This window comes from Heteronotia binoei, chromosome 8, assembly GCF_032191835.1.
Source record: "Heteronotia binoei isolate CCM8104 ecotype False Entrance Well chromosome 8, APGP_CSIRO_Hbin_v1, whole genome shotgun sequence".
In the NCBI taxonomy this organism is placed as follows: Eukaryota; Metazoa; Chordata; class Lepidosauria; order Squamata; family Gekkonidae; genus Heteronotia; species Heteronotia binoei.
The window spans coordinates 96,762,912-96,787,068 of NC_083230.1; the positions used below are offsets into that span (position 1 = coordinate 96,762,912).

At 45.0% G+C, this 24,157-nt stretch overlaps 1 protein-coding gene across 1 annotated transcript in view; it reads left to right on the forward strand.

The window, feature by feature from the left end:
• Positions 1-24,157, forward strand: part of CREB3L2 (cAMP responsive element binding protein 3 like 2) — a 119,989-nt gene that overhangs the window by 61,306 nt on the left and 34,526 nt on the right. The window contains exons 3-5 of the mRNA XM_060245689.1: positions 17,820-17,992; positions 20,407-20,494; positions 22,303-22,484. Of these exons, the coding sequence (XP_060101672.1) occupies positions 17,820-17,992; positions 20,407-20,494; positions 22,303-22,484 (443 nt within the window). The remainder of the gene's footprint in view (positions 1-17,819; positions 17,993-20,406; positions 20,495-22,302; positions 22,485-24,157) is intronic.

The window sequence follows — 24,157 nt, forward strand, 5'->3', positions numbered from 1 at the left end:
CAGAAGTGACGCCATCGAGCCGCATGTGCTTCATGCGAGCGCTCAGCCCGGCCCTCTCCCACTTCAAAGGGAGCCGGCAAGAGGCCGTGGCAAGGGACAGTTGGCTCAACGGGGAGGGGGCGCCTGTGGGAGAGGGCCGGGCAAGGGATGGTCGGTTCGGCAGGGATGGGGAGGGGCCGCCTACTTCGCCAACTCCCATGTGCCAGCCCTGTAGTCAGGGCTGACCCTGCTTAGCTTCTGAGATCTGACAAGATTAGGCTAGCCTCAGTTATCCAGGTCAGGGTAGAACTTTGTGGAGGGGCTTAAATAGTCCTTTAGCATGAGTCTCTCTGTTATAGTTTGCCTCCATTCTGAAGATCTGCTAGTTTCTCTTGAATTCTCTGAAACATGGGCAACCTTCTTAGTGTAAAGGGGCATGCTGGAATCAGGGCTTGGTGCAAATGCTTTGGCACTGTAGCAGAAAGCCTGGAAATGTCTATCAGGTTGCTTGCCTGACCCTTGCTTCCTTGCACGCTGCAAGCTATTTAATGACTTTAGCATAAGTTTCCAACCAACTTTTCCACTGGTGGGAAAAGGGAGGATGGGGTTCCCTTTGCCTTCCAAAGATGCTATGCTGAAGATCATGAGATCTGCATGGACAAAAGCTATGTGTGGCGGGGGGTTGCAGTAAGAAGCGGAAGTGGGAGAGATTGAGCAAAAAAAGTAACATCAACCCATGTGTTATTTTTCCATCCAGTTTGGCAAGCCAGAATCCCAAACAGTGGTTTACAAGCTGACCTAGAAGCAGGGGTCGTTTTGTAGAAAAATAGGTGGTGGAGCTCATTAGCATAACTAATTAGCATATGCTGCACTCTCCCAGCCAAAAGCGACCCAACACAAGAAAGGAGAGCCCTGGGCAAGCAAGAAAGGAGAGCCCTGGGCAAGCAAGAAAGGAGAGCCCTGGGCAAGCAAGAAAGGAGAGCCCCGGGCAAGCAAGGCCTGCTTGGGCTGGCTAGTTTTTTACACCTTTTCAGTTGGAGATGCCGGGGATTGAACCTGGGACCTTCTGCTTACCAAGTAGATGCTCTACCACTGAGCCACCGTCCCTCCCCGAAGCTTCTGAGATGTGACAAGATTAGGCTGGCCTGGGTCATCCAGGGCACAGTGTTATTATAAGGGATAAGCTGAGCAAATTTATAGTCAGGCTGCTCTGAAGATATTTTTAATGTGCATGAATACCAAGTGGAGACTATGTTGGGGGCTTGTGCAGATACCCTTGGGACATGGATGTAAAAGGCCTGTTTGGAAGAAGAAGCTATTGAGGGGAAAATATCATGAAGAAGGAGGCTTGGACATAAGCGTGCAGGTGGCCTGCTGTGATTCTGTGGCCCTCGTGGGCACCTGTGAAATAATATGTAAGTGAGAAACCAACCATATGTACTGCTAAAAACTCTATCTCAGAATAGTCTGATATAAAAGCATTTTTTTTTTTAAAATGCACATTTCCCACAATAATTATCAGAGTTCGAATAGTAATTTATCATGCTGTGTTCAATTTCTTGAACAAGCAAATATGTGTCTAGATCTGACACTTAAAAAAAAGAAGTAGGAATGTGTAAAACCGCATCAGTCTAAAAATGGAAATGTTCAAGCAGCAAGTATTAGAGCTATTATATAAATCTAGGATTCAGCCAGTTTTAAATGGCTGTTTTTTAGGCCTGGTTGCCTCTCCTCAAGGGTACTGTAGCTTTGGGACAAAGTACAGAAAAGGGCAAAATGTAAGGGTTAGGAAATACCTGGAGGTCTTGGAGGTGAAGGGCCATGTTTAGGGAGGGGCAGGGGTGGAATTCTATCAGGAGCTCCTTTGCATATTAGGCCACACACCCCTGATATAGCCAGTCCTCCAAGAGCTTACAAGTCTCTTTTTTGTAAGCTCTTAGAGGATTGGCTACATCAGGGTGTGTGGCCTTAATATGCAAAGGAGTTCCTTCTAGAATTCCACCCCTGGGGAGGGGAGAAACCTCAGCAGGGTATAATGCCATAGAATCCCCCATCCAAAATAGCTATTTCCTCCAGAGGAACTGATCTTGTTTGTGTAATCAATTGGAATAGCAGGAAATCTTAGGGGATACATGCAGGTCTCAGATTCAGTGGGAGCTCATAGGAGCACAGCTTCTGAACCATTCTGAGAGTTCCACCTTCTCCTGAGAGTTCCACCTCCTTGTCCATTGAATAGTATGAAACTGCATAACAATCCCTGGATGAGCTCCACCACCTATTTTTCTACAAAATGACCACTGGATACACGTACCCTGATTATTTCTGATTGGGACTCCACTATCTCAGTTTGGCTCAAGATCATACTTAGTAGCTTTAGTGTAATGAGAAAAATCTTCCTTTTGGCCATCTCTTGCTCCTAGAAGCTGCTGGATTAGCCTTTATAGCTGGCTTTTGCTCGGTTTAGTCAACAACAAACACAAATGACATCTCAAAGGATCCTTTGAATAGAGCTATGAGGCTCCTAATGCAAGTTTGGTACAGGTACTGAGATCATGAATGTGGCAAAATCTGAGGTTGTTAAGTGGAATTAGTAATTCTCAAGCAGTCAGGATAACATCAAGCATGCAACAACCGTATGAAATATGGGAATGTCAAGATAAAGATATTCCAAAGCTAGGTTTGTGCACACTGCATACACATACTCTACAGTGTGTATCATTCAAAGAGGAGGAAGCAGAACTCCAGAGAAGCAGGGTGAGCAGGTGAAGCAGTTTCACTACCTATCTGTTGTCATTCTAGGTGGTCCCAGGAATCTGGAGAGCTAAGAAATACAAAGGCAGTGGATAAGAGCCATATAACGAAATGGCAGACATAGGTGGTCTGGAGCAGATCTTACCTTAATATACAGGGTTGCCATATCCTATAGTCCTTTACCTAGATGATTGTTACTGGTGATGGATTCGAAGGACCAGTTGTTGAGTCTCCTTGTCCTGGAGACTTGTCAAAGATTAGGGCTCCTTGTGAACTGGGATAAGTCATAGTTTGTCCTATCCCGGAGTGTGCAATTTATCAGAGTTATGCTGGACTCCCTAGTGGGAAAGGGTTTTCTACCTCCGGAAAGAGTATAGGCCATCTTTGCCTTGGTGAGACAGTTCAGATCACACCAGTTCCAATCATTTTGGAAAATTCAGCGCCTTTTGGGATATATGGCTTCTACCACTACAGTCCTGCTTATGGCCATGTTACAGATGCAACCTCTGCAGCTCTGGTTTCTATCTTGTTATACAGCTGGGTTCGTGCCTTATGGCACAGATTTTCTATTCTCAATCCTGTCATACATTCTTTATTGTGGTGATGTTCTATTGATAATTTATCTTGAGGGATTGCTGCTGCATATTAATATTTTAGAATTGCTGCAAGCTGCTTGTTATGCTCTTGCTTTCTCACATATCTTTCAGAACCAATCCATTCTTGTCCAAATAGACAATACAGTTATAGGGTCCAGAGGTCCCAGCAAGGGGGTCCAGAGGTCTATGTCAGGAAGCTACCCTTGCATGCGACATGGCAGTGAAGCTCAACGCTTCCATTCAAGCCATCCTCATCTTTGGGAGTTTAAATTCAGAAACCAACCGATTTAGCAGAGTTTGGCACACTCTCCCATGAATGGTCCATAAAGGCAATTTATCTGGAGAGAAAACAAGAAGACTGTTAGGTTGTGTGTATAGGTAGATAGGTAGGTATAGGTAGGTATAGATATACACACATGCCATTAAATAGCCTGATATTGCTTAAAATGCCTCTGCAAATTTAATTTTTAAAGAAATAAAGTTTGTTTGGTTTTTTTTTAAAGGAAATAGATTGGGTTCTGCTTCTTCTACTTAAAGTGCAAACATTTCCTTTTTATAGAAAATACCTTTGGATATTGAACACAGGTATATGTGCCAATTGAGAAATTAGATTTTGCTGTCCCCTGCCTGCAGTATTTACATTTGAAATCCAACGCAAAGCAAAATATTTAATTGAACTTACTTTGCTATTCAAGAGCGTGCTTTTCTTCCTTACAAAGCTGCTTTTTAACTTTGCATGTGTTTAATTATTCAGTCATTAACTAGTTTTGCAACTTAACATTTGGTTTCTATTTATGTGTGATTTTCTACTGGGAGTGGGCAGGCCTTCACGGCATCGCCACTCTGGAGTCCCTAAGACTTACTGTGAATCATTCTTCTGGTGAATCATTAAACACATCTTTGTTTCTCCAAGGGAAACCGCCTGCATATCAAGCCTGGTGTGGTTGGGGGTGGACGAGGGTGTAAGGAATGACTACCATTCCTCCATTCCACCATTTGGATTCAGTTCTGCTGCTTCATAAATTGCAACATCTTTCTTTCTTTCTTTCTTTCTTTCTTTCTTTCTTTCTTTCTTTCTTTCTTTCTTTCTTTCTTTCTTTCTTTCTTTCTTTCTTTCTTTCTTTCTTTCTTTCTTTCTTTCTTTCTTTCTTTCTTTCTTTCTTTCTTTCTTTCTTTCTTTCTTTCTTTCTTTCTTTCTTTCTTTCTTTCTTTCTTTCCTTCCTTCCTTCCTTCCTTCCTTCCTTCCTTCCTTCCTTCCTTCCTTCCTTCCTTCCTTCCTTCCTTCCTTCTTCCTTCCTTCCTTCCTTCCTTCCTTCCTTCCTTCCTTCCTTCCTCCCTTCCTCCCTTCCTCCCTCCCTCCCTCCCTCCCTCCCTCCCTCCCTCCCTTCCCTTCCCTTCCCTTCCCTTCCCTTCCCTTCCTTCCCTTCCCTTCCCTTCCCTTCCCTTCCCTTCCCTTCCCTTCCCTTCCCTTCCCTTCCCTCCTTCCCTTCCCTTCCCTTCCCTTCCCTTCCCTTCCCTTCCCTTCCCTTCCCTTCCCTTCCCTTCCCTTCCCTTCCCTTCCCTTCCCTTCCCTTCCCTTCCCTTCCCTTCCCTTCCCTTCTTCTTTCTTTCTTTTCTTTCTTTCTTTCTTTCTTTCTTTCTTTCTTTCTTTCTTTCTTTCTTTCTTTCTTTCTTTCTTTCTTTCTTTCTTTCTTTCTTTCTTTCTTTCTTTCTTTCTTTCTTTCTTTCTTTCTTTCTTTTCTTTCTTTCTTTCTTCTTCCCTTCCCTTTCCCTTCCCTTCCCTTCCCTTCCCTTCCCTTCCCTTCCCTTCCTTCCCTTCCCTTCCCTTCCCTTCCCTTCCCTTCCCTTCCCTTCCCTTCCCTTCCCTTCCCTTCCCTTCCCTTCCCTTTCCCTTCCTTCCCTTTCCTTTCCTTTCCTTTCCTTTCCTTTCCTTTCCTTTTCCTTTCCTTTCCTTTCTTTCTTTCTTTCTTTCTTTCTTTCTTTCTTTCTTTCTTTCTTCTTTCTTTCTTTCTTTCTTTCTTTCTTTCTTTCTTTCTTTCTTTCTTTCTTTCTTTCTTTCTTTCTTTCTTTCTTTCTTTCTTTCTTTCTTTCTTTCTTTCTTTCTTTCTTTCTTTCTTTCTTTCTTTCTTTCTTTCTTTCTTTCTTTCTTTCTTTCTTTCTTTCTTTCTTTCTTCTGTTTGGAAGTCAAAACTGACTCCCATAGCAACACAGAATTAAATTGATTTTCATAGAGAAATTAGGTTGTTGTCATGTATGATGACTGGTCAAATTCTTAATCAGGCCGAGATATCTCAAAAAGACATAGGGTTGCCAATCCCCAGTTGGGGGCAGGGGATCTCCTGGTTTGGAGGCCCTCACCCTGCTTAAGGGTCATCAGAAAGTGTGTGTGTGGGGGGGAATGTCTGCTGGCACTCGATTATTCCCTATGGTGACTGTTTCCCATAAGGTATAATAGGGAATTGATCTGGGGCTCTGGGGAGGCTATTTCTTGAGGTAGAGACACCAGATTCTCAACATAGCATCCAGTGCCTCTCCTCAAAACACCCTCCATGTTTTAGAAAGTTTGGACCAGAGGATCCAATTCTTTGAGTCCCAAATAAGGTGCCCTTATCCTTCATTATTTCCAATGGAGGGAAGGCATTTAAAAGGTGTGCAGTCCCTTTAAATGTGAGGGCCAGAACTCCCTTCAGAGTTCAGTTATGCTTGTCACAACCTTTCTCCTGGCTCCACCCTCAAAGTCCCCAGATATTTCTTGAATTGGAATTGACAACCCTAAAAAGACAGATGCTGAAGACCACAACAGTCTGAGATTTATGCTTTTATTCTTTCGTTTACAATAGCTGTATCCCACCTTTCTGCCCTTACAAGGGCCACCAATGTGGTTAACAATTTAAAACATACATGATAAAATCCCATTTTAAAACAATTGAAATAACCCCTTCAACAAACATCATTTTTAAAAAGGCTAGGTCTAAAGTAGATGCAGTGGAGAGGAAGGAATTCTTGAAATATAAAGACAGAAATAATAAAAGGGAGGGAATCACCTATGCGATGTCCTTGGTGTGATAAGTCCACTTCCGGGTGATGTCATCACGCTAGGGACAGCGTGTGGTGATGGGGTGCGGCAATGGGGCTCTTTAGGACAGGGATCCCCCCGTGGCCTGCTCCCTGCTGGCAGGTTGGGGTCCTCCAGATGGGGGGGGGTCCCCTGCCCCTAGCGGAAACTTGACAGCCCTACTCTCTTCAGAAAGACCCGCCAGTTCTGTTCGCCCTTTTCAGGAGGCAATGAAAGGGGGTCTCTTTTGTGTTGTTGTTTGCTTGTCAGGTAGTGTTCACTTATAACTTGATCACTAGTGCTACTTAAGCATTTAGATTTCTTGGATCCAATGAGTCCTTGTTTTGATTTTTTAAAATTCTGGTTAATACATGAGTAAATGCATGTGGATGATCCAGGCTAGCCTGATCTCATTAGATCTCAAAATCTAAGCAGGTTCAGCCCTGATTAAGTAAGTTGTGACATGACAGGAAAAACAATTTTTTAAAAGCAGTTTCCCATACCCATTCAAAAACAAAGCATGTCTTCAAATGGTGAGGGAGAGATCTTTCACATTTAACGTTACATCTCTCTTTGAGATTTGTAAATAATGCTCAAGCTATAGCGCAGCTGCTTTTGTAATTGTGAAATTCTTATTTAAACGATGCTAACTTTTTATACGCACTCAGTGAATGGTTTTGTAGACCCATTACTCTAACATCAATCTATTGAAGCTGCCTGAATGTGAGCCTGGTATAGTCTACTCTGATTGGTATTGGATATTGAAGGCTGCAGAGAGTGCTTTCTTCATATCCCTGCTCAGGGCTTTTTTTGCAGCAGGAACTCCTTTGCATATTAGGCCACACACCCCTGATGTAGCCAATCCTCCAAGAGTTTACAGTAGGCCCTGTAAACTCTTGGAGGATTGGCTACATCAGGGGTGTGTGGCCTAATATACAAAGGAGTTCCTGCTACAAAAAAGCCCTGTCTACATATTGTACTGTTAACTGATTGAATCACTGCCTCATGTATTCATTGCAGATGTTGTATATTATTTATTTATTTGATTTATATCCTGCCCTCTCCCACAAGTGGGCTCAGGGCGAGTCACAACACATCAGTAAAATACATAAAATTCAAATAATTAACACATTAAAAACAGAAATAATCCCAACTAACAGTACATTTACTAATCAGATCCATGATGGCAGCTCAGGTGTCTCCTGAGGAAGCTAGTTGGTGGTCACTTACCACAACCTGGTGATGCTTTGTTGACCTCGTAAGCAGGGCTGATCAGAACGGGCACCATAACACCGCAACAATACAGACCATGCAACCAGTGAGAGCAGGGGATAACGAGATTTATCGGGTGTCCACTGCCTCAACCAAAGGCCTGGCAGAAGAGCTCCATTCTACCATCCCTGCAGAACTGTAATAGGTCCTTCAGGGCCCTGATCTCCAATGGGAGCACATTCAGCCAGACCAGGGCAGACAAAGCCCTGGCCTTTGTTCAGGCTAAAGGATGTCTTATATTCATGCATGCATGGATGTATTGGAACCTGTTTTCGGCAATAAAAAAGAATGTTTTCTGAGCAGAAGACTCTTTCTTACATTTCTCTTGGCTAGAATTGACCAAAGAATCACTGTAGGAATAGCTTAAGTGTCTGCCATGAAAATATGGTCTAAGAGAATATCTGTAGAATTTGCTTTGATAATCTCTAACCCTTCTCATTGTCTGACATATTAGGTTGAACAAATATATGTAGAGAAATAATTTTAGGTAATGAACAGTGTTTGTTCTGCTTCTGTATGGCTTGTGGGCTGTAATAACAATTGACTGACTTGTTGTAAGTGGAGATGCTCGGAATGGCTCATCAATTCAAATTATGCTCTCTACCACTGAGCTCTGGCTCCTTTCTTGTTGAATCCAGAATAACAAATAAACTCTCCATGTTTGTTATCCTGGATTAGACACTCCTGTGGTTCCAGTATTTGTCCTTTTTTGTTGAAGCACGGCTGAAACTAAGCAGGCGTAGACCAGATCAGTGCTTTGGACCTGTTTACTTGCTATAAAAGGAACGGTGGGGTCTCTGTTATGCATTATGGAGCCCACAATCACAAAGGTATTAGTATGTAGTCAAAAGACACATCTTGCTAAGGATTGCCACCCCCAAGGTGAGTCTTGGAGTTCTCCCGGATTTATAGATTAGAGTCCTGTAGATCTTTCAGTGTATGAACTTTCGAGAGTCAGACTTCCTTTGTCAGATATGATGTATCTAATGAGGAGAGCTTTCACTCTTGAATGCTCATCTCCTGAAAACCTTGTTGGTCTTTAAGCTGCTATTGAACTCTAATGTGGTGGTTCTACTACAGACCCACATGCCTACCCTCTGCAACTATCTCTAGGACTCACGTTTGCATTCAGAGGAAGAAAACCTCTGGATACAAGTGGTAAGAGGCGCCACTGAGGGAAGGCCTTGATGTCTGCAGCACAGTAACTGGTTGGCTGATGTACGAGGCAGGTTGTTGAACTAGATGTACCAGTGGTCTGATCCAGCCAGACTCTTCTTACATTTAAAATTACAGTTAATCTCCAGGCTACTTCAAATTCCATGGCATCACACCTCCTCTGAGCTCCCTCCTCTCCCCAGATTCCACCCTCCAGATCTCTAGAAATTTTCTAGACTGGCGATGGCAACCCTAATCTAGCTCTCAAACCACTCTTTGAAGAAGAGAATGGCCCCTGCCTGGCTGGATTAGACCACTGGTCTGTCTAGTTCAACAACCTGCCTCTCACATCAGTCAACCAGTTACTGTGACACAGAGGCCAAGGCCTTCCCTCAGCGGTGCCTCCTACCACTGGTATTCAGAGGGGGTGGGGTTTCTCTGAAAGTTGTGTAAGTACAGAAGCTGCCCAGCCTAGTCTACAAACAGATGCAAAACCACAAAAGAAGGCCCTTCATTCAAGTCAGATTGTCAGACCAAGAAATTTTCAAGCTGAGTCAGTAAGTACTGTACAACTACCACAATCTATGCTCACATGTTCTCCCTAGGTTCCAGATGGGTAAGCATGTTCATCTGTAGCAGCAAAATAAAACAGGAGTCTTGTGGTACTTCAGAGACAAGCAAAATTTATTCTAACTAAAGTGAAGAGATATGGATTTTGCTTCATTGTTTATTAGAATGTGTATCCATTAGGTAAATGATGCTCTTATACCTACAACAGAAAGGTGTGGGGGGATATTACGATGAGACCAATTTAAAACAAGATCAAATACAAACAGTAATCAATTCACTCAGAGTAGGTGTGAGCCATCCTCAAGTGCTGTTAGGCAAAGTAGGATTAGCATAAAATCTAGTTCGATAAGCAGAGGTAATAGGAAATTTCAGAAAGATATTCAAGATATTAGCACCTAATCCCAGTGAAGATTTGGAGGTTAAATCTTGAATTTGCTTAGTTCTTGTATAGCGATTTCATGTTGGATTTGCCCTTTGCAGGAGAAAGTAACTTTTAGGTTAGCAGCAGAGTACTCTGGAAGAATAAAATGTTCACTGTCAGGGACTAACTTTTGTCATTTAAAAAGTTGGATGTTTTGAGAAATTCTTGGGCTGCAAAACTGGACCCACCCAAACCTTAAAACTATGGTGGATATTTGGGCTCAGACTTGCCTGGAAGTTATATCACCTGTCTTGTAAGCCCTGCATGGGGATACTTTATGAAAGCCAGTGATGAGAAGGGCACTTTGCACGTTTCCAGAAGAACTGTTCTTTAATATTACTTCATACATTCATGGAACAAACCCTGCTATAGAAAACTGGTTCCAGGGCTGACACCCCCCCCTTCCCTGCAACACAAACTGAAGCCTTGCCTTGCCTGTCAAACTGGTGATTATCTTTCAGAACAAAGAAACCTTTAAAAGAGAAGACCGCACACATCCTCCTGTGCTTTCAACTCCCTTTCTGTTTAATCATCCCATATGGTTAGCCTCTGAAAGAGATTGCAGTGTTGGGCTGCTGCACAGTGCCTTCTTTGTCAGAGACGTGCCGACAGCTTGTCTTTCATTATCTGTAGTAGCGGCCGGAGCAGAGTGAAGGGTGGGAGTGAAACACACACACACCCCGCCCCCCCAGTCGCAAAGTGGCAAAAAGAACTATTTATAGATGAATGCCGCCTCTCACCTGGTGGGACGGAGGGGCAGTGGTTCTGGAGGCTAGCGTTACCAAGCGGTGAAAAGGGGGCTTATGTCTGCTTTGGCCTGTTTGGAGGGGAGGGGCTGTCGGAGCGGGAGTAGCAGAGTGAGGGAGATGACTTGCCCGACACAGGGCTTCAGGAAAGAAAATCAGGCAGACACGTGCGACTAGTGCCAAAAGGTGTATTAACATATATACACACCAAGTGCTCTCTTGTGCAGTCTATACAATATCACCTCCACGGACAAAGTGCTTCGCCTAACCACCATCTCACAGGGAGAGACCTGTGTGATGCACACACAGATCATATATAGTCCAAGCAGCCAATCCTGGCCGTGCTGACTCAGCAGATTGCATCACTTGGCTTCTGCCGGCTCAAGCCGGTCTGCTGATCAGGTCACTGTGACCTAGCCTGGCAGCTAGATCACCAGCTGTCATACTGTAGCTGTCAGACTGGGTTTATGTAGATTCTTGCTCCAACACACCTCCTAATCTATTTAAACCCAGTGCACCAAAACACTTTACACAGTTTACATACATGTCCACCAGCAACATTACAGTTCATATTTACGTAGCTCGGAACCCTTTCCGGAATTCGTTCAGGAACTCATCATGATTGTAAAACACATCATCGTGTTCCTGTTCAGCCAGCTCTTTCAGACGCTTGGCTTCAGCCTCCTTCTCCCTTGCCTCGCACTCTGCCACCCAGGCTTTCCATTTCTTAGCCTTTTCTTTTAACATTTCCTCAAATCCGGGTGGGTCTGGATTGACAGTCAGAGTGACATAGGGACACTTGTACCTAGCGGGACGTTGGCCTTTGGTGGACCTGGCAGACACCCGTGGCCCTGTGCTTGGACCAGCTTTGTCTTCTTCGGGTTGCTCTGTTCCCACCTCCTGGGCTGGTTGCTCTGCCCCTGTAATTGGGTGTTGAACCTCCTGACTCTCACACTTTACCTCCAGTTCCTGCATTTGAGGCTCTGCCTCCTGACTCTGCTCGTCAGGCTCTGTGCCAGCATTCGGCTCACCTTCTCCAGCCCCACTGGGTGCCACCTCCTGGGCTGGAGTTCTGGGCTGCGCTCCAACATCGTTATCGCTACTTGGCAGCAGGACAAATTGTTTCTGCAAGGAGTGCAACCTTGGCCAGCTGCTTTCTTCATTGAACTGGGCACTCTTACTAAGTGTTATCTTGCATTTGCTATTGCAGAAACGATAACACCTGGCCCTTGGCTTGTAGCCCAGAAAAATTAGGCTCTCTGCCCGGACATCCCCCTCCCCGCTACTCGTGGAGTGGATGCCAACCCGAGCCCGTGACCCAAAGACTTTTAAAGAACTCAAATCTGGGGTCTTGTTCAACAGTAACCTGTAAGGCACATTTTTCACAGTATTACACCAAACCCTATTTTGCAAAAAAACAGCTGCATGTATGGTTTCTGCCCAATAGGTCATTGGCAGTTGTGCATCCTCTAACATGCAATACATCACATTCTGCAATACAGCCCCATGCCCATTTTCTCGGGGCGTTGCCGGGTTCGTCAGACGGTGGGCGATGCCCTTGTTCTCCAGCCAACGTTTCATCTGGTTAGATAAGAATTCCCCCCCTCTGTCGGTTTGTACAGCCAGGAGATTAACCCCTAATTGTCTCTCCACTGCTTTGACCCACTTGGTGAATGTCTTATACACCTCAGACTTATGCACCATGGTGAAAACCCACGCGTACCTCGTGTGGTCGTCGGTGGCCACCAAGCAGTATCTCCTCCCCGACAGACTCTTTGGCAATGGGCCAATAACGTCTAAATGGACTAGTTCCAGGGCTCGTGTGCTTTCCCTTGAGCTTTCTTTAGCAACAGCACACGCCTTGCTTTTGGTCTTCTTGCAGACCTGGCAATCCAAGTAACATTTGCAAGGATTTACTTTCAAACTAGGCACAAGCTCCAGGGTTTTCTTTAACGCCCTAAATCCGCAGTGCCCGAGTCTCCTATGGAGCAAATGTATACAATTATTGTGCACAGGCTCATTCGACACCTGAGTTACCTGGGCACAATCACTCTGGACCACATACAGTTTACCTTCCCTCTTTCCTGTCACAAGCAACTTTCCCCCACCTCCCAGGATTTTGCAGCAGGTTTTCTCAAATCTCACCTGGTATCCCTGGTCAAACAGTGTGCTAACACTCAACAGGTTAGACTGCAGTGAGGGTACATACAACACATTTTGCAACATACATTTCAGTGCAGGAAATTCCACATTGCCTGAGCAAACAGAATTGGCAGTGGTCCCATCAGCCAATCTCACATACTTATGCTCAGGACTGTCAATGTTTTTCAACAACTCCTTCTCGCAGCAGAGATGGCTCGTTGCCCCGGAGTCTAAAATCCAAGCAGACCCTGTGCTCTCTACTGCAGACGTGACCAGCCGGGTTGCTTCCTCACACGGGCTGGCGGTCCTCCGCTCTCGCCGCACACGCCCCCGCCTCTTCTCCCTCTCAGGGCAAGCTCGGAGCAGGTGCTGCGACGACCCGCATCCATAGCAGCGACGGACTGCAAACGCAGTCGGCTCCACTTCCTCCACCTTCGGACGCCTGCCAGCAGCAAAAGCTGGCTCGTTCTTGGCTGTCTTCCCGGACACACCGATAACAGCACGCTGCCTGGCCGACACCCCCGGACAGCTCACGGCCGCAATTCTCTCTTGGAAGTCAAGCAGGTGGGCACAGACGTATTCCATGGTCAGGGTCGCTACGTCCACCGTCTCCAGAGAAGTTATCAGGGGAGTGTACTCAGGTGGCAACGACGACAGCAAAATGTACACTCTGTCGTCTGGAGCTACAGTCTTGCCTCTTGCCTCCAGCTCAACGAAACAGTCCGTTAGCCGTTTGATGTGATCTTTCACACACCCTCCAGCCGGCATAACGGTGCGGAACATCCTCCTTGTCAAGGCCATGAGGGAACCAGCAGTGGTGCTAACATGCACCGCACTCAACGCGTCCCAGGCAGCCTTGGGAGTGTCCTTCCCGCGCACATAAACCAGCTGGTCATCTCCTATAGACAGCACTATGTTGGCCAGTGCCTTATCCGATAACACAGTCTCGGCAGGAGATAAGTCAGCAGGGGGGTTACTCACGAACAGCCATTGCCCTTCACGCCTGAGGTAGTGTTGCATTCGCAGGCTCCACACCGCGTAGTTGGCTGAGGTGAGCTTCTCAACGGCTACTCCAAGCTGTTGCTGAGCCATCGTGCCGACTCCTCCTCACAGCTGGCTGCCGACGTCCCTCTGGCTCTCAAACAGAGAACGGTGGTGCTTCTGTGTCCTTCACCGGCGTTCCTCGCCTCCGGCTCTTTCCAAACTCACAGTCGGCTCAACTCTCAACTCTCTCCTCCGCGCAGCGGAACCGCCCTGGGCCCATAACCCTGTCGGAGCGGGAGTAGCAGAGTGAGGGAGATGACTTGCCCGACACAGGGCTTCAGGAAAGAAAATCAGGCAGACACGTGCGACTAGTGCCAAAAGGTGTATTAACATATATACACACCAAGTGCTCTCTTGTGCAGTCTATACAATATCACCTCCACGGACAAAGTGCTTCGCCTAACCACCATCTCACAGGGAGAGACCTGTGTGATGCACACACAGATCATATATAGTCCAAGCAGCCAATCCTGGCCGTGCTGACTCAGCAGATTGCATCACTTGGCTTCTGCCGGCTCAAGCCGGTCTGCTGATCAGGTCACTGTGACCTAGCCTGGCAGCTAGATCACCAGCTGTCATACTGTAGCTGTCAGACTGGGTTTATGTAGATTCTTGCTCCAACAGGGGCATGATGGGAAAAGGCAAGGCCTGTGTGTTTCACCAGAGAAACTGCCCCTGAGGACAGAGGATTGCTTATTTACAGCAGCACCCTAAAATGCTTAGCAAAAACGAATTGTACGCGTGCAAACCAAGGGTCTCTGAAGAATTAGGAGAATGTCTTATTATACTTGCTCATCTCTCCCTCCCCCCCCCCCTTTTTGCTGTATGTACAAAAGAAGCTGGAAAATCTGTCTTTGTAATATGCTGATAGTCAGCTATGGGTGACAGGCAGGTGAAGGAGTTAATCAGTTTTGGAAGGGTCTATTGCCATTTCTTTTCCTTCTTTGTCACAGTTTATATTATGCCCCTGCTCCAGGCATTTCAAGGGGGCATGAGAATTTTAAGCAACGATTTTATCCTTTGAAGTTGAGAACTGGCCCTGAGTCCACCCAGTGAGTGGCTTGGCTGAACAAGCATTTGAGCCCTCAAGCCATGTGGGGCCTCTGCCCACTGTACCACACCAGACCTTGAGAGCCAGGGTATGACTGGTGGTTCAGGCTTCTCTTCCACCAAATCCCCTGCTCTTTTTTTGGAGGAGGAGGGGGGGGGGAGAATCTCATGAAATCAGTTCTTTAAAATGCACGGCTCAGCATAGAAACTGACTTCAGCATAAAGCAGTGTGAAGCCAGTGGTGACAGAGGAACATAAGACAGAGAATGAATACTTTTCATTCTTTGCCTTCTTCACAAATTAATATGCTGTATCAATCCACAAACTTTTCTTCTTTCATCGTTCCCATTCATTTTGATAGGGTATGCTCAGAAGGAGGATTACCTTGTGGCTTGTGTCCCATAGTTTATGAGTGCAGCATCCCAGGTGCAAGGTATCTTGAGAAGTGTAGTTTCCAGAGCCCTTAATGACCTACCCCGATGATCTATTCAGGGCCTCTGCTGCCTGAGGTATTGCCATTGCCATGTATTCCCATGTATCAGGAAGAGAGGATGGCACACCAGTTTGGGCTTGCCATCTGAACCGGAGAAGAACTCTAGGGGCAATTGTGCTTGGTTCCGAATGCAGCCGAGCATGGTGAGTTTAGACTCGATTCATCTTCTGAGCTAGGTGATGCCAGACTTCTGCAACACCATGATTTAATGGTAACCTGAATCACAAGAATCTATTCCAGTCACCTGGTTTGGATGGCCTGTTGATTCCATGTCACATCTGGCCCCTTGCATTCTTATCTGAGCACCATGTGCCCATGTATTAATCATGCAGCAATCCTGCTTTAAGCTGTAACTTGTGCATAAGCCCTAGTCTGAGAATGTGTGAGCGTGCTAAAGAGGAGGGATATTATTACAGAGGAGGAGAAAATTTTCTGCCAGTCTTTGGCATAGTTTGCCATGTGGTGATATTGGCTTTTCCTCAAAATGTGTTGGGTTTTATATATATGTTTTTGAAAGGGCCAAGAATCTCTTTAAGCATAGATGCTATTTTTAAAAAAAACCTCTTTAAGCATAGATGCTATTAAAAAACCTTCTATGGTTAAAAAAAAACAAATAGGTTACCCTTCTTGGCAGAGGTTGGATAACTGTTTTGGAGCATCTGATTACAGGATATATACATATTTATTTTTGTTCATAATCTTTTTTGGCCCAGCTTGTATTTTATTCAAATTACATCTTGCCTCAGCAGCAGGGAAGGTTAAGATTACACCACAAAGTAATTACTAGCATCAAAGCCATGTTATTTTCTCTTCTTCTCTCCAAGCTGTTCAATTCAAGGCTACAGGAGCCAGGGGCTGTGGGGCTTCTTGTTCTGGATTTTTGAGTTTTTCTCTCTGCCTTTGTGGCTCGGACTCCTAGGATATTAATTCTGCTGATGTATAAATATCCCCTCTAGGCAAGACAGGCAAAGCCATTCATCATTTCTCGGTATCATATTTCTGGTGGAAAGAAGTTGCCAGCAAAAGACAGCAACAAGTACAGTGTCTCGATACAGTTTCCGAGCAATAGGCTTTGAAAAATTGATGGAAGGCTCTCTGTGACTGCTAGCCATTATTGCTAAATGGAACTTCCATGTTCAGAGGTTCTCCGTCTTTGCATAGTGGTTGCTAGAAGCGCAAAAGGAGCGTTGTTGCCTTTATGGCCTTGCTTAGAAGTGGAGGAATGGACAAGGTGGAGGTTTAATCATCCACCATGGCTATTCATGAACTGAGTTATTTTTAAAAAAAATTCCCACCCCACTGTGATCTGAGGGGTTCATGGTGGGTTGCCAACTTCATGATGGTAGCTGGAGATCTCCTGGGATTACAGCTGATCTGCAGGCAACAGAGATCAGCTGACCTGGAGAAAAAATGGCTGGCTGCTTTGGAAGGTGGGCTTTATGGCATTGAAGTCCCTCCACTCTCCAAATCCCACCCTCCTCAGACTCCACCTCCAAAATATCCCAGTATTTCCCAGCACAGAGCTGGCAACCCTAGTTAAAGGTAAAAGTAGTCTCTTGTGCAAGCACCAGTCATTTCTGACTCTGGAGTGTTGTTGCATCACGACATTTTCACAGCAGACTTTTTACGGGGTAGTTTGCCATTGCCTTCTCCAGTCATCTACACTTTTCCCCCAGCAAGTTGGGTACTCATTTTACCAACCTCAGAAGGATGGAAAGCTGAGTCAGCTATGAGCCAGCTACCTGAACTCAGCTTCTGCTGGGATCGAACTCAGGTCGTGAGCAGAGCTTGGACTGCAGTACTGCAGGTTTACCACTCTGTGCAGTGGGGCTCTATGGCATTGAAGTTGCTCCACTCCTCAAATCCCACCCTCCTCAGACTCCACCCCCAAAATATCCCAGTATTTCCCAGCCCATAGCTGGCAAGCCTAGTTATGTCCCTTTAAAAGCAAAGGTGTGCAAATAAATGCTAAACACATAAGTAATAGATCCTTATTTATGATCATGTAACTGCCCAGTGTGATTCTGCTTTCTTCGTATTTCTCCCTCTTATCACATATGCCGATGAAGGAAGGGAAACTAATTTTGACATAACAAAGATGTCATGCTTTTCATTCAAGCCTTGATAGCAGGACAGAGAGCCATTAAAAAAGGCAACAATGCAGGCATTTGTTGGTGCATGCAGTTGCACAAACCTCTTCCCCAGTTGATATGCCTAAAGTCTTGTTTAGTCTTATTTGCAGCTCTTGTTGGTTAACTTTTGATAATTACCTTGGTATTTTTTTTCTGCCTGCTCCCTCCCCCTACACCTCTGTGCTATGTTTGGACTAAGTTTAAGGCTCCAAGTTCCTGGAGGAAGAAAACTCCGGGGAGGGGGGGGGGGACTTTGTTTAATGTGTTAAATGATTTTTCACCAGGTTTCCTGTCCTTGGCTGGGATTTGCTTTAGTTTTGGGTTTCTTCCTCTTTCCTTTCTTCCTTCCCCACCTGTTTTTACAGTCTGCCTGCTGTGGCTCTGGTTCCTAATGTCTCTGTTCTTCATTGCAGGGGACCTGGAAAACGAAGACTGGAGCCTGGGCTCGGATGTGGCCTCAGCCCCCATCAAGACAGAACCAGCTGGGGGGGCAGCACCTGGCCTCACTCCCTCCATCAGCCTCACTGCCACAGCGAGTAGCATGACCCTGGAGGGGGAAGAGGCTCCGCTGCCGGAGGATGGCACGGTACGCTGCTCGATGATCTCAGGAGGCAACTGAATGACATCACTGGGTTGCGAGGACGAATATTCCTTCAGTCTCTGAAATTGCTACCAGAGAGGTTGTTTGGAAAGGGGGCAGGGTAGAGATCCCAAAGTTGCTTTGCATGAGAGAGGAGGTCCTGCAATTGCTAGATCCAACATGGCTTCTCTTATGTTCTTACTTGAAACAACAGCAAATATGTGTGTATCACTATGATGCAACAGCAGCTGGAGGAATTGAGTGATCCAAACGTCTAATGTAATAAATAAATCATAAGTAGGGAGCCCTAATCAGTCCAGCCTTCCTGGCACTTCTGTCTGCATGACATGCGAATCCTAATTATTTTTATTTATTTAAAGCATGTATTAGCCATCTTCTCTCTCATGGATCCTGCCAACAAAAGTCCATAAAATCAAAGCGATTGTATTCCCAGTAGTAATGTATGGCTGTGAGAGTTGGACCATAAGGAAGGCCGAGCGCAGAAGAACAGAAGCTTTTGAGCTGTGGTGCTGGAGAAGACTCTTGAGATTCCCTTGGACTGCAAGAAGATCAAATCAGTCAGTTCTAAGGAAAATCAACCCTGACTGTTCCCTGGAAGGTCAGATGCTGAAGCTCAAATATTTTGGCCACCAAATGAGAAGGGAGCACTCCCTGGAGAAGATCCTGATGCTGGGAAAGACACAAGGCAAAAGAAGAAGGGGACGGCAGAAGATGAGATGGCTGGACAGCGTTACTGATGTAACAAACACAAATTTGAGCAGGCTTCGGTGGATGGTGGAAGACAGGAGGGCCTGGCATGACTTTGTCCATGGGGTCGCAAAGAGTCGGACTCAACTGTGCAACTGAACAACAAAAAATTAGCCATCTTTCTTCCTTACAGCGCTCTAGGTGGCCTTACAGCATAGATAAAACACCCATAAAACACATCAGAAATATAAAAATCAAAAGTTAAAATCACTACTCAGAACTGCTACTAAGCTTCACTAAATGCAGTCTTAAATAAAACTGCTTTTAACGCCCTCCTAAAGTTAGAAAATGAGTGGGCCAGCAACACCTCTCTGGGGAGGTTGTTCCACAGTCATGGGGCTACCACTAAAAAGGCCCCCTCTCGTGTACCCACCAAACCAGCTTCTTTAGTTGATGGGACAATCAGGAGGGCCTCTCCCTCTGATTTAATTCCCAGGCAGAGAAATATAATAAAACACTTGGATTTGGCTCTGTAGTAGAGTGCTCAAGGCACATGGCACAGCGGAATTGCTTAGCATTGTGTGTGCTGCTGAAGAAACAAAGTTACACACAGGGAGGCTTTTTATTTTGGCAAACTAAAATGGTCCTTGATTGTAAGCAACTCCATTCTAGACAGGATAGAGGGGTGACAGGGTTCTGATCGTGTCTCATTAGGATGGATGGAGATACAAGAAGCGTGTCTGGCTCTCATGGTGGCAAGATGGAGAAGGGAGAGAAGGTGTCAACTAGAAGGAAGGAAGATTCCCTGAAAGCAACAATGTGTACATCAAAGGGATAGCGGTAGAGCAGTTGAAAGGAAAGATGCAGAGGTCCCATTAATCTTTTCTATAGTCTTCCTCTGATGTTAAGAGACAGTGCAAAGTCCTTCCCTTCCAGCATTTATCACCTACAGTAGGGAGCTGAAATCAGTTCGAGCTTCTGTCCGTGTGGTGTATCTGGCATATCTGTCTGTGTGGTGCACAACTTTTAATAAAATGCATGAAGTCGGTGCTGTAGAGGTACTCACTTCCCTTGAAAAAAGTTGGGCCTGGATGTCTCTGAACCTGGGCCCAACTTTACAGGATGCTTTAAATGCTGCTATAGTGGTTGTTCCCTTCACATTGTCTTCTGTACTAGGGAGGGAGGAGGGAATATGAAGGGAGAGAATTAAAAGCATCCTACTAGCTAAGGCCACTGTCCAGCCATTGTAATGTGCCTTATCTTATAGTGCCTGGGTTATTAAAGTTGATCCCAGTCTTTTAGTTGGACTTGGACATGACTAGATATGTGACCAGTCGTGCCAGCTGTGCCTTTGTGATATCTATTTTTGCTCTTCTGTCCTGCAGCCTGACAGCTGCCAGAGAGCTGAACATGTCAAATTTACTGGAATGGATATTCATTTAAAAAGATGCATTTTTCCATTTTGGTCTGACTTTCCAATCTATGTGCGTTTGCAGCTGATGAATTTAAACTCTGAGGCTGATCTGTGTCTCCCTGTTTCTGTCTGCGCTTTAATGTTTATTGACAAAAACAGATATTTTCATGGCAGTCTTCTTGCTCGTTAAGAAGAGAGGAAGCAGGAAGGATTCTGTCCAGCTGCTGGTGTTTGATTTCTCAGAAAGATTCTGTCCTGATGCTGGTGTCTCATTTCTTTTTAAACCTTTGCCCTTTAGGCTAAACCACTGAATCACCAAATTCTCCCAGAGATCAAACTGGAGCCTCATGAAGTGGATCAGTTCCTGAACCTTTCTTCCAAGGAAGGTTAGTTGTTTGTCACGGTTTCCCCTCAATACGATGGACTGCAGAATAGAGGCCTTATCTAAAGGGGTTCTGTTGTGAGAACTGCATATTAGGATAAGGTGTTGTAGTTCCATTGTGCACTGCATTGGTCAGGCTGCACCTGGAGTATTATCTGCAGTTCCTAAAGTCCTCACTTCCTAAAGGATGTGGACAAAATTGAGTGGGTGCAGAGGAGAGTGACGAGGATAATCAGGCCCCTGGAGACCAAGTCCTAGGAGAGAAGACTGAGGGAGTTGGGGATGTTCAGTCTGGAGAGAGGAGGCTGAGGGAGGGCATGATTGCTCTCTTGAAGTATTTGAAGGGCTGTCACTTAAAGAAGGGCAGGGAACTGTTCCTGTTGGCAGCAGAGAAGCTCACAATAATGAGTGTAAATTAAGGGCAGGAAGGTACTGGTTGGATATTAGGAAAAACTTTCTTACGGAAAGAGTTGTTCAACAGTGGAATCAGTTACAGAGGGAGGTGGTGAGCTCCCTCTCACTGGCAGTCTTCAAGCAGTAGCTGGACAAACAGGGATGCTCTTGGCTGATCCTACATTGAGCAGGGGGTTGGGCTAGATGGCCTCTATGGCACTTTCCAGCTCTGTGATTCTGTTTTAACTCTAATGATAACATTTTGAGCAGTAACTCTTTTTGAAACAAATACCTTTTAATCTGCACAGCCAATCAGAAGCCCTGTTTTCTTAGCCCTATCCACTTTCTAAAAGCATTTAGCAGGCATCAGGAAAGGTGTTGGCAGTTGCCACGGTGTCCCCAGTCCCCACATTGGGTAGCCTGGCTTAAACTGTAAGCACACTGGGGAGAGAGAGAGAGAGAGAGAGAGAGAGGTGGATTGCTGTAAACTGCCATGAGCCCATGTGACAGGGAAGGATACAGCTACAGTCAATGTTTAGAGTTGAACTCAGCCTTTAGGTACATGGGAATCTTTGCCTAAAGGGAAGTTTGTGTAGCATATTGGTTGAGGCAAACTCAGTAGTGATAAAGAAATGAATCAGTCAGTCGATGAATGTAGGTTTTTTTCTTCCTTTGTGACTATTTGTGTATTGCACAATTGATTGACTGATGGCATTACAGACTTACCATGTGTGTGAATAACTGACCTTTTTGTTAGAGGGAAGAGTTGGAGGAAGGATGCACGTTCCCCAAAGAAAGTATTTTCAACAATCCTGGAGTTTAAAACGCTTCGGTTGCTATGATAGCCAAGTAGACATTGATGGCTAAAAAGTTGCAAATGAGTGACAGGGCTTGGGTAATGCTGTGGGGGTCTGCTCATCATGGGCAGCTCCTCCTTAAGATAAGACCACCACTGTCATGCTAATTCATATGTCTGCAGTTTCCCCATTTTGTCAAAATTGCCATTTTGCACAAACATAAACAGAATTTTGATGCTGTAATTGAACCTGTCCATTCCCAGTTATGAGGTTAACAGAGAATTCATTGGCACTTTAATAAATCCTATTTTTTGTGGCCCCTGGATTTAAAACAATGAATTCCTTCCTTCAATATGCTATGATTCCCAAGATTCCTTTTTGTGTGTTGAGGAAGCTACAATGTTTAAACTAGTTTAATTTTTGTGTAGTAGGTGTGCCTTCAGTATCTTTACTTCTCTGACGCTTATGTATTTAAAAAGGTGTGTTCCCCCACAGTGTCATTATTTACTTTCTAAACTTTTTGAAACACATCTGCCTGCAGTTATTAAACGTTGTGTTTCCTTTCTTCCCAATGCTTTAAGACAGTTTTTGATTCTCCCCCCTCCCTTTCTGTCTCTTTCAGCCATGGATACCCTTCACATGCCTCCAACTCCCCCCAGCAGCCATGGCAGCGACTCTGAGGGTGGCCAGAGCCCAACCAGGTCCCTTCCACCATCAAGTCCCACACAGTTACAAGCCACTGTTAAAGTGACACCACGTGTGGCTTCCGTGCTTACCAATTCTCCTCTCTTAACAGCTCCACATGTAAGTCTCTTTTTTTTTTAAAAAAAAAATGCATATGCGTTTGTATGTTATGAACTTCCAGTGATACAATAACAGATTTCCTGCAGGAATCTGGATTAAAACTCAAAATCTTCTAGTGCATTTTTATCCTGTTCTTCCTCCGTCTCTCAGTGTGCCATGCACGGTTTGTCTATCTCAGGAGTGGCCAAACTGTGGCTCGGGAGCCACATGTGGCTTTTTCACACATATTGTGTGGCTCTCGAAGCTGCCGCCCCTCCCACTCCGGAGCAGGCTCAGGGCGGCTCACAACAATAAAATGAAAGCAATTGATTTAATACGACAATTTAAAATTCAATAATTAACACAATCATTAAAACAATCTGGTGCTGATATCATATGTAGTTGTTCTGCATCCGATGGCTTCAGTGTTCTTACATTTTCTCCCACAATAATAGTAACTCTAGATCAGTTAAAGGTGAACCGGAAGAGTGTGGTTTTACAAGCCTTGCGGAACTGGGTGAGGTCCCGCAAGGCCCTCACATCCTCCGGTAGCTGATTCCACCAGTGGGGGGCTGCTACCAAGAAGGCCCTCTCTCTGGTAGATTTTAATCTTGCCTCCCTCGGCCCAGGGATCACTAGTAAGTTTTGGGATCCACATCTGAAATGGTTCTTTTAGAATATTGGCCTGCCCAACAACTAGATAAAATAGAGTCTGAAAGACTGGCCATACTGTTAGCAGCTGCTGAACTTTTACTTGCAGCAAAGTGGAAAGACTCTTCAATACCCACGATTAAACAATGGGCCATTAAATTATGCAACCTTTTTATAATGGGAAAAATGTATTACATTGTAGTCTCCTATTGTTGAATATTTGTCTGCTGCAAAGATTTCTCCCTCTCATTCTTATATTTCCATAAAATGTGTGATCTATTTATTTATTTATTTATTTATTTATTTATTCATTCATTCATTCATTCATTCATTCATTCTATGACTTATATCCCGCCCTTCCCATAAAATGGCTCAGGGCGGCTCACAGCAAACGATAAAACAATAAACAGAGTGCAAAGTTATTACATTTAAAAAAGTCAAAGCATTTAAAACCTAAAAACCTTAAAATCTTAACGTTAAAACTATACAGTATATTTCACTGAATTCTGATAAGCTACATTTATCTAGTCAGGCGTAGGCTAACCGGAAGAGGCTTGTCTTACAGGCCCTGCGGAACTGAGTAAGATCCCGCAGGGCCCTCACCTCTTCCGGCAGCTGGTTCCACCATGTGGGGGCCATTGTAGAAAAGGCCCTGTCTCTGGTTGTCTTGAGATGGACTTCTTTGGGCCCGGGGATGGTGAGAAGATCTCACCATGGTGGTGATCTGTAATAGATCTCTGTGTGCAAAATGTTTTATATCTTTGGACGATGGTAAGTTTTGAGTATGTAGATAGTTTTTGTTTTATTTTTGAGTAATTAAAAAAAACCCTGCCTCATGAAGATTGACAGTGAGGAGACCAGGTGCACCTACCTGGGGAGGTTGTTCCATAATAGTCAGGGCCAAGGGTGGAATTCTAGCAAGAGTTCCTTTGCATATTAGGCCACACATCCCTGATGTAGCCAATTCTCCAAGAGCTTACAAGGCTCTTAGTGCAGGGCCTACTGTAAGTTCCAGAAGGATTGGCTATATCAGTAGTGCTTGG